The following is a 10,434-nucleotide window of genomic DNA, read 5'->3' on the forward strand; positions in this document are numbered from 1 at the left end:
TTGAACTAAAAAGATAGTAGAGCAGTTTCTTGTTGTAAAATGCAGTGCCCTTTTATTCAGTAGAATTACTTAGATGACTTCTCTCTTCTTGATCATCTTAGCACATGTTCTTTTACAGCATTTCTGAAATCTAGCCTCTTCTTTCTGTTCATGTAATTAAAATTGGTGTTCCTGCCAGTCTTCTCTTACCATGACAGCTGCTATCTGTCCATTATCTCTGGGCGTTTTGCCACTCACTTGAGTCAATACAGACCTATTTGCAAACAGAGCTGCATTCATCATTTGACCCCGTTAGTCCACTGCAAACATCAACACGCCTCTCTGAGTGCTTCATTTGCCCTTCCTTGATCAGCAATGACTTACTGTTTGGCTGGTCCCTTACAGAATTCCTCTGTCAACCTCTGTTTCTGCTTTTCTACTCCTAATTGCTGAATTTTTCCTTGAGGTTCCACAAATCACTTTTAGAATTAGTTCTACTGTGATGTGTTAAATAGTGGCAAGATACAAATCCACAGTTGAACAGTAGACTTTGATGCATTAAAGGAACATTTTAAGGACAGTCTATAATTGGGCAACTTAGCCATAAATTTTTATTGTTTTCTCCCTCCCCTTAATTTTTTGCTGGTTGCATTTTGTAGTTACATAGACTGTGAACTTTGTTTCTTAGGACTCTGATCTTTGAGTCCTGTGTTCCACAATGCCAAGACATAGTGACTGGATACATGCTTGAAAGTTAGTTTAGTTTTCTGCGTAAGTGAGTAAGTCAAAATACAGATGCATCTTGCTAGGTTTCAGTATTTTTGAGTGCCATAAAGGAGAGATGAAGAGTGTATATAGTTAGCAGTGTAAGCATTGGGGAAGCCTTTTAAAGGTATCCTGAAATTCCAAAAAGTACAAGAAGAAAGGATGTGTTACTTTCTTTTTAAAGGTGTTTATGAGGGCGCTTTTCTGCTATAATCCCAAAGAAGACAGAGCCATTCCTTGCCAGGAGGCTGGGCTTCCATTTAAGAGACGACACGTCCTAGAAGTTGTGAGCCAAGATGATCCCACATGGTGGCAAGCAAAGCGTGTTGGAGATACCAACCTCAGAGCAGGCTTGATCCCCTCAAAACAGTTCCAAGAAAGGTTTGTCAATTAAGTTTATGGAATTTGGTTGGTTTTTTTTTCACACGTAACAGTGTCACACTGATTTTATGATGCTTTTTTTCATAGGAGAGGAAGGGCAGGATCATGCCAGGGTGAATACCAGATGTTTAGAAGAAAGTGCTAAAAAGCTCCATCTTCTCCAGTTCTGTAATAAACTACCTAGCTTTCCTTGACTAGTTTGCCATTGACTTATGCTGTGTAGCAGGAGGACGGAAGCGCCTACTAAACAAACACATATGAAATGAAATGTGGAATATCAGTCTCTTGAAGCTCTTGTCTTATGGAGACACTGCATTTCAGACTTGTGCTTCCATAGTATAAGAGGAAATGCTGACTTATCGTAATAATTTTAAATTTATGCATCTAGTAATAGTAAAAAAGTGTATCTGATCTTTCTTCTGGCTCTAAGGGAGTATTTAGCTTTGATGTGGATACCTTCTAGAGCTTGAAGTTTCTGTTTTCACAGCAAGATATGTGTATCTTCTAAAGCAAAAATATCCCTCAAGTCTTGTATTTACAGTACAGAAATCTTATATTTAAGAAGGAATCTGATTTAGGCCACTGATCTCATTGTGTGGTTTCCTTGGCCAACAGTGAGGGGTTTCTTCGGGGTTGGGTTTCTGTGCTGAATTGTTGGGGTTTTTTTGGTATTGGGTTTTTTCGAGCAAATTTTTGGGAGATTAAGAGTTGAGCTCTGGTTCATAATTTTAACACTTTAGAAAAATTTTACTCGACAGTCTGTTCTTACATTTTCACCCAAGCTGGGTAACTTGGCTTGTTTACTAGTAAATAACACAGAACACCAAACTGATCTGGAAGGCATTGGATAATTTCTGAGTATGCATAGCTGCAGTGATCATTTTGGAAAAGGTTATCTACTTTTGAGTTTTCTTTGAGGTTAGTAGCTTTAGGATCGTGGCAGATAGGATTTTTTTTTTCCCATCCTTTGTAAAAATGGCAAATAGAAGTTGGATTCTCAGCTGAATTGGAATACAATAGAACTGTAGTTGTTTTTCTTAGTCTTGCAGAAAAGATTGTGTGGGGAAAAGGAAACAGAAAAAAATTTTCATTTATTAAAGTAACGTGCTATTGATGTCTGCTCAGATGTATAAATGCATAAAATGTTTTAGATCTTCTCTCTGTCACTTACCTGTAGCAGTCTGTGACTGTCAGTTCTAAAGAATAAGTCTTAAAGTGTTGAATCACAGACATTTTCTGTTTTTCAAGGAAAAACACTATTTCACTCTTTATTTTCAATGCTATATATATAATGTGCTATAAATTCTTAGTAACTCTTGAGCTTACATGGCTAAAATACGAGTATTTTCTATTTAGACGATTGATTTACAGAAGAACAATAGGCACTCTGCAGAATCCCAGAACTGTCAAGAAACCATTATGTAAGTTTGTTCTGTTCCTTCAGTGATGTCTTAGTTGATACCAACTTCTCAGTATTTCTCTGTTATTTCCATAATGATGTGTTTGAATGTTTTATGTAACCTGTCATTGATTGATTTGCATGGATCCAAGCTGCCACATGAGAGGATTGGGTCTGAGCTTTATCCAGTGTTGCTAGTGCTTGTTGTTTTCAAAAAACATCACTGTCCATCTCTTCTCACTTTCAAGAACATGAGGCTTTACATGTTGTTTAAATGCTTTAAAATTTGTTAGTGTTCATATTTTTTCTACAGTTTGAAACTTCAAAGCTGCAAAAATAACCCAATACACACTTCTTGAATTCTTACATACGTGCATGAAATGACTCTAAGCTCATATGAAAATTAAGTGTAGCTTTAAGGAGGATAAAAGTCACTGGAGCTGGCATACCATCTGCATTTCAGGTTTAGTGTTACAGAGCTGGTCTTAAGTAGACTTTAAAGTGATTCTTGTTTACAGCTCTGAAGTCTTTGCCAGTGAATTAGTCACACAGAAACTGTTACTTGTGATGAAATTGCTATTCAGTGATGAAACGCAGAAGACATTCTGTATTATCCCAGAATATAATGTTCTTGTTGCTCTTGGGTACTTCAGCAGAGCTATTAGTGATGTGTGGGCAGCCCTGTAACTATGTGAAGCCAGACACTGTGCTAGGGGTGCCACCCTTATGTAGACTAGGAATCTGGAAATTACCCATCTTCAGTGATATCGGTGAACTTCTGACCCATGGTGCATGGCACATCTCATGAAGAGATACAGGTGTTCTTACACTACAAAGAGGAGGGAAGATGCTCAACCAAATTATAAGAGAGCGTTACTGATTTAAATGAAGCTTTTCCAAATTAGCTTCCATTACATTCAATGTTAGGAGGCATGTAATGAGGATTGCTACTTAGGCTTTTTCCCAGACATTCTCAAGACAATTAAGCTGATAACTGGTTATAGTACTACATTTTAGAAACAGTCTTTAATCAGTTGATAAGGTTATATTATTGCATTTTTTTTTTTTAAGATAGAAAAGCCTGTTAAGAAAATCAGACCAGAAAAACCTTCCTTTCCATTCTCTTTAATTTTACTCTAATTTTAGTCTTTTAATATCATACCAACTCTGCCTTTCATGCTAACTACAGATGATCAGTCTTCTGATAAAGGTAGGTACTCTCCTAACTCATTCTCTGTCTGAATATAAACAACCAATGCATTTTCTAAAATACTTGCTAAGCCCCTAAGCAAAGGGAATAGTAAATATAGCTTGTTTCTTATAGCAGTTTCTTCCTGTGTTACTATTTAAACTAATTTAATTTATATTGATGACTTAGGGTAATGATAACTTCCAAATATACTCCCAATTCGAGAGAAAAGATTTGTGCCTTCTGATATGTATTTACATGTTTTGTATGTTTCTGAGTGAGGTTGAAAGAGTTGCAAGTTAAATGCAGTCTCTGCTATTTTTTAAAAAATATAAATATTGAGGTTTAACATTTTAGAGCATCTGTATCAATCAAAATGGATTTTTCTTCACTGTTCATTTGTACCGTTTTCTGTGTTATTTTCATTATGAGCAACTGGATTGGGCTCATGCAGTTTGTAACAGTGGTACATGTTACTGTACCATACACCCTTCCCAATACCAGGTATTTTTGGTTTGTTTGTTTGTTTGTTTTTTTCACATTACACATGCTTCTTGAGTATAATACTCCCAGTATCAGTATTCCATGAGCTTCAGTGAAAGTACTAATCATATTGTTTAATTAGCTTGCCGTGACTGGTATACCCTATCAAAGTGTGAGTGTGAACTTCAGCAACAGAATGCACCTCTGGTCTCAGCTATGGATAGGTGTATATTGCTACTACTACCTTCTGTTAATGTAGGCTTAATGTTTTATGAGTATACATTAGCATAGCTCGATTATATACCTGCATGCAACTTCTCATTAAAAAACAAAGCTCTTTCTTTGGATTGGTGCTTTTTGTTAAAGGTTTAAGCTGCATATATTTTTTTTCCTGTGGTTGGGCTTGTCCCAGAACCATATACCTCCCTCTTAAAATGAGTAGAGTTCCGTGGATGTTGCAGGGCACAGGTGCCTAAATTTTAACAAGCCAAGTAGACCCCTTTCAGGAAGTATGAGAACTTGGTATTTGTCTTAAGACTGCAGATTGGTATTTTGCAGCTTAAGTATCATGGTTTTATTTGGCATACTTTTAGGGGCCTTGGGGGTGGTCATAGTTTGAAGAGGGGTAGGTTGGCTTTTTAAACAGATTTGCGCATTATTTTGCATACATGCAATAAAAGCATCAAATAATCTTTACCTTTTTACTAATAAGCAATGCTAATTTAACTTAGTTAAAATTAAGGTGTTTAAAGCTCATATTTTAGTCATCTCTGATTCCCTTTTTTCAAGCCCAAATGATATTGAAATGTTAGAAGAGGCAATATTCTTACACAATTATACCCATTTATAAAATCACACATTAAAAAAAGAGCTCTGTGTTTGTGGAGTCGTCTTTTTTTACATAAGTCTGAATATTACCCTTTTAGCAGCAGCAGTGATCAAATGTAATGAATGCTGAAGAGCATAAATTCTGGGAATCACTAATACTGAGACGTAAAATTCTCTTGTGCAATAACAACATCAAGGATTTTTTTTAAATATAGACCACTAGCCAAGGCAAATCATTTTTTGTTTCATTAATATTTGTGTTAGAAAAGCGTGTGCATATAATGCAGGACATAAAACATCTCCTTCCCTCACCAATGAGCCAGACTCATGTTGCAGGCATTGTTTAAAATATCTCCCTCCTTCCCTCTCACTCTCCTTCCCTTGTGCCCTTACCTTCCCCAACGATCCCTGCTTTTTAATTTACAGAAGACTGTGACTGTGAAGGATATTTCAACGGACAGTACATAGGTGAGAAACCAAAATCCCTTTCCTCTTCCCTAACAACCCCCGCAAAAAAATCAAACCAAAACAAAATAACACACAAACAAAAAAAAAACCCACCAAAAAACCAAACACCCCCACATTAAAAAAAAAAAACTGGCTTATTTACTTTACAGTTAATTTCCCGTACATTCATAAACTATGTTATTTCTTTTCAGAGGCATAATTGGACTTTGACATAACCAGCACTTGGCCGTTCAGGGTGATATGAGGGGGTTTTTATTATAGACAAGGTGCTTGGTTTTCTACCTGATATGCAAATTTCTGTAAGATTAGCATCTGTGCACTGATTTGGTTATAAAAAAATGGAGAGTAACTCATATTCAAAGACAGAGTAACTTCTAGCTGAACATGCTTGAAAACTGAGGATAAGTGGAGACATGGTTTAATATATCTCTTGCTTTCCTCTACAGCTGGCTTACGTAGGAGTTTTAGGTTAAGTCGTAAAGAGAAGGAGAACAATCTGAATGAAGGAAAGCAAGCGGAGCAGGCAGATGCAGCAGAGTTCCTGACATACGAAGAAGTCACAAAATACCAGCAGCAGCCTGGTGAACAGCAGAGGCTGGTGGTTTTGATTGGTAAGATACACAGTTGGTTCAAAATTTTTCATACATCTCCCTCTTCCCTTATCACCTGCACTCAAAGAGGCTTGCTTTAGCTGTTTGGTTTTAATTTTTGTGGCTCTGGTGGGGTTTTTTTAAAGTTTTCCTGGTTTTGGTCAGAAGTGATTCTTTTAAATTACATTTTAAAAAACCAACAAAACAAAAAAACAACCAAATTCACCAATTCTTTCTACAAATAATGAATGAAGTAGGACCATTTCTCATTTTTCTGATTAACTTTTCCTTTGGTTCTCACTCAAATGTGCATTCTTATGCTGTCACAACAATTGCTGAAAAGGTAGATGTTAGAATTATCAACAAAATTTTGCATGCAATTCTAATTCAGTGTGCTGAACAGTTTTGTGTTAAGCCAGTTTCCCAGGATGTCATAGAAATCAGGGGTATCTCACAAAACTGACTGCCAAGATTACAGATTTTCTGCCTTAGTGCCTGACAAATGTTTGTCCAACAGCTGTTCAGGGATTCAGTTTGTTTCTCATTATGTTCTTCAGAGCAGAATGCAGCAGGTCATGAGGTCTCTCACGTACAGTTTTCTTCAAGCACACGCCTGTATTGTATTATTTGTGTGAAATTGATATTATTTATTCTCTTTGCAGTATTTCATTCCACACAGAAATCTGTGAGTCGGTTCTATTTTATTAGGTTGTTTGGGGGCCAGATTAAGTGAGCTCAAGCAGAAGGTTGTGTCAGAGAACCCACAGGAGTATGGTGTTGCAGTTCCACGTGAGTAAAATTTACTGACTTTTGTGTGTCACCACTTTATTCCATAAATGCTGTCTTATACCATTGTGCTAGCTGCACTGATGAATGGTAATTTGTCTTTCGACTGTTGTTTATATGCATATTTCAGAAGTACTTCAAATTATTTTTCTCACTGTAATATACTATGTTTGTCCTTAATAGCTGAATAGATCACTACATAACTTGGCACATATGCACTCTGGAATTCTGTCAACTCACCTGAATTTTTTTAATTGTGTTTTCCCAAGTGAGCAGATGGCATTTTCTCAGTGTCCTTTAAAAAAATGAGAAACTGGATACAGGAATTAAAAATAAGATCATAAATTACAAAAAGAACTAGTGTGAAAAACTAGCATCTTAAGACTCAGTCAAAACATTATTTGTGTTTAAAAGAGGATGACTTTTCTTCAGAATTTTATACCAGCTAAAGTGTTGATGTTTGGGGTTTTTTTGTTGGTTTTTTTTTAAGTAGATAGCAATAAACCAAGTCAAAATTTGTACGAGATTTTAAATCATTGGTTAGTATCTCTAGGCTGTTCAAACAAGCCTGTCCCAGTGACAAGAGAAATTAATGATTCTGCTGCGTGGTTTTGCAGCTAGAGTTATACTGAAATTTTTTTGCTGGATTATTTTTGGGGGGGGGAAGTATTCCCCAACAAGTTACTTTTGCAATCCAAAAAATTAGCATTGAGGGCACTGCTTGTATGTTATTGAAGACTTTCAATAAATGTCTGTCAGGCAGACATTTAATTAGTTAGCCATAGAACTTCCATGGTTAATTTTTACTTGAATTTAAACACATGCTGAAAAAAAATAGTGGACATCATTTTTATGACCAGGCATAGATTTGTAGAATGATCATCAAAGCTTCTCCTACAGTAATAACAATTATTAAAAGAAATTACAACATCAAAGGTAAGGGACACACATAATTACACAAGTTTCACAGTAGTGTGGGAAAACAGCCAGGGATATTCTTACTCTAAATTCAGAGGCGACGTAATAGGATTTTATATATTTCCTAATTTTATTTTCTAAGTTTCAAAGCAAATTAGATTCCAGTATTCCATACAGTTAAGAGATACTGTTTTCTATAGGATATACTCTACTGCTTCTACCAGGTGTAAGAAGTATGCCTCCTAAATTCTGTGTTAGTTACAGCACGCTTGGGAGCAAAACAACTTCATTTTTGGTCTTATAGTCTTTGAGGTTGAGTTTAAAACAAAATTATAATGTTTGATTTATGTGTTATGCTAATTTGAATTTGCCAGTGTGTAACTACCTTGCATGAAAATACCTCAAAAAACAGATAAAATAAGTTGTTTGAAAAGGCTGATCTGTCTCCTGTGTCTCGCTTCCATTCTCTTTCAGATACAACCAGGTCAAAGAAGAGTCATGAGAAAGAGGGAGTAGAATACAATTTTGTCTCTAAGCAATCATTTGAGATAGATGTGCAGCAAAACAAGTGAGTTAATTTTAAAGTATTTACATAATTGACTGTATTTCAAAAATATTGCTAGTTAAATCTTACATCATATGAATACCAAAATCAGGTGTAAGGTTGGACTAGCTGTATTAGCTTTCATACTAAAAAAGCTCTTTATTCAGTCTGGACTGTTAGCATGAACTCAGAAGTTTAGTAAGAAGCAACTCAGAAACAACACAAGACTAGTAGGAGGATCATAAGTTAGAATTTAAGCCTCCATATTATAAGTAGTATAATTGAATCTAGTGAAAGTAATAGATATTTTGTTGGGCCTACTTAATGTCCATTTAATATGATGGGTAACAAGTTTTATTCAGAAGTCTACTTTAAAGTGTGTTGTAGACTGAATCCGTGGATATAAAGGACTTTACGTAAAGATTGAGTGTATTATTTCCTGAAAGTACAGATTTTTGGCTAGTTTCCTAGAAGATGGAAGAACTGGAGTAGATTTCGTTGCTAGCTTAGTTCTATTTTCTCTGAAAAACACCCTCTTTCCTCTATTAGGTTTGAACACGAGTCAACTGAATTAATGCAGCTTCTTCCCCTGTTTGTCAGTAGTGACATGTGAAGACTAGTGCTACTAAACAACCAGAAGGAAAAAAATAACCAGAAAAAATAAACCCTTTCCCTGCCCTGCCCCACCCCACCTCCATACACCCCACTCCCCCCCTCAATTTTCTGCTCTCTCCCCTTCCCCCCATTTGATTACTGTGACTTCAGGAAACAGCTGTCGATGTAAGTTAAATATTCTTTGTGGACAGTATTTAAAAATGTATTGACTTTTTAGATTTGTGGAACACGGAGAATACAAAGAAAATCTGTATGGTACAAGTCTTGAGGCAATCCGATCCGTGATGGCCAAAAAGAAGGTTTGTTTGGTGGATGTGGTACCTGAAGTAAGTTCTGCAGCTTATTTTGGAGAAAGCGAGTATTTCTTACTAGGCTTCTAGCCTAAGTAACTGATGTTTTTCACCATTTGTGGCTACTTGCTCTGCAAAGAACAGTTATGCTCCCAGAACTTATGTTTCTAACATGTTGCCTGACTGCTAGCTAAGTGGAATATGGCTTTTTAGAAAGCAGTGCAGTGTTTACAGTTCCTAAATGTCTAGCTGATACAGCCAGCATAGATCACACTTTATCCATCCTCACTGAGGGATTTTTCCGTTGCTGTAGGAGAAATGTGCATCACTGTCCTAGCCTGCTCAAGTCCTGGAGGACTTAGTCAATAGGACACTCTGGGGAAACTGCTCTCAGGGACAAGGGAGCAGAACAGAGCTGGCAGATCTTTGAGGACGCTTTGCATAGAGCACAAGAGTCCTGAGGTAATGGGCTGACATATTGCCAAGCCACTTTCCATGATATTTGAAAAGTCATGGCAGTCGGGTGAAGTCCCTGGTGACTGGAAAAAGGGAAATGTTTTACCCATTTTTAAAAAAGGTAGAAAAGGAGGATCCTGGAAACTACTGACCTGTCAACCTCACTTCTGTGCCTGGGAGTATCATGGAACAGATCTTTGCAGGAGGGAGACTTTATTGTGGTAGGCATGCAGTCAGACTGTGCTCCGTGAAGCTCATGTACTCTTGAAAGCTAGCCAGGCCACTGATCCTAACCTTTCTTTTGAAGAGCAAAAGGTTACTGTGGTCAGATGTACAGTACGCAGAACTTCACACCAGAGTGTGTACTAGTGAAACTGTTAAACTCGGCTTGAGTCGGTCATTGACATTGACACACATGAAAAAAGAGTAATATTTTTAAATGGTGTAATAAAAAACCATCTGTTCACAGGCATTAAAGCACTTGAGGACTCCCGAGTTTAAGCCTTATGTTATCTTTGTGAAGCCTCTCATTCCAGAACAGAAAAAACATGTCCTAAAACTTCCCACGTCAGAAGAAATCTCAGCCCCCCTTGTAAGTATTCTAACTCTCATCTCTTCTTTTTTAGACATGAAAGAAGTATTTGGGCTAGAATTTCTGTGATATGGAAGAGCTCCTCTTACATGACAGTAAGAGTCAGAGTGGAGCACTAAGTGGGTTCTGTGCACATACAGCCTTTCAGCAG

At 36.8% G+C, this 10,434-nt stretch overlaps 1 protein-coding gene across 2 annotated transcripts in view; it reads left to right on the forward strand.

The window, feature by feature from the left end:
• Nucleotides 1–10,434, forward strand: part of MPP3 (MAGUK p55 scaffold protein 3) — a 20,212-nt gene that overhangs the window by 8,669 nt on the left and 1,109 nt on the right. For both annotated transcript variants that reach the window (XM_010176823.1, XM_029087181.1), the window contains 9 exons: nucleotides 929–1,125; nucleotides 2,482–2,546; nucleotides 3,714–3,734; nucleotides 5,451–5,492; nucleotides 5,939–6,103; nucleotides 6,791–6,871; nucleotides 8,261–8,354; nucleotides 9,163–9,271; nucleotides 10,161–10,283. In XM_010176823.1, the coding sequence (XP_010175125.1) occupies nucleotides 929–1,125; nucleotides 2,482–2,546; nucleotides 3,714–3,734; nucleotides 5,451–5,492; nucleotides 5,939–6,103; nucleotides 6,791–6,871; nucleotides 8,261–8,354; nucleotides 9,163–9,271; nucleotides 10,161–10,283 (897 nt within the window). The remainder of the gene's footprint in view (nucleotides 1–928; nucleotides 1,126–2,481; nucleotides 2,547–3,713; nucleotides 3,735–5,450; nucleotides 5,493–5,938; nucleotides 6,104–6,790; nucleotides 6,872–8,260; nucleotides 8,355–9,162; nucleotides 9,272–10,160; nucleotides 10,284–10,434) is intronic.

Source organism: Antrostomus carolinensis, unplaced genomic scaffold (assembly GCF_000700745.2).
Source record: "Antrostomus carolinensis isolate BGI_N321 unplaced genomic scaffold, ASM70074v2 scaffold14051, whole genome shotgun sequence".
NCBI lineage: Eukaryota > Metazoa > Chordata > Aves > Caprimulgiformes > Caprimulgidae > Antrostomus > Antrostomus carolinensis.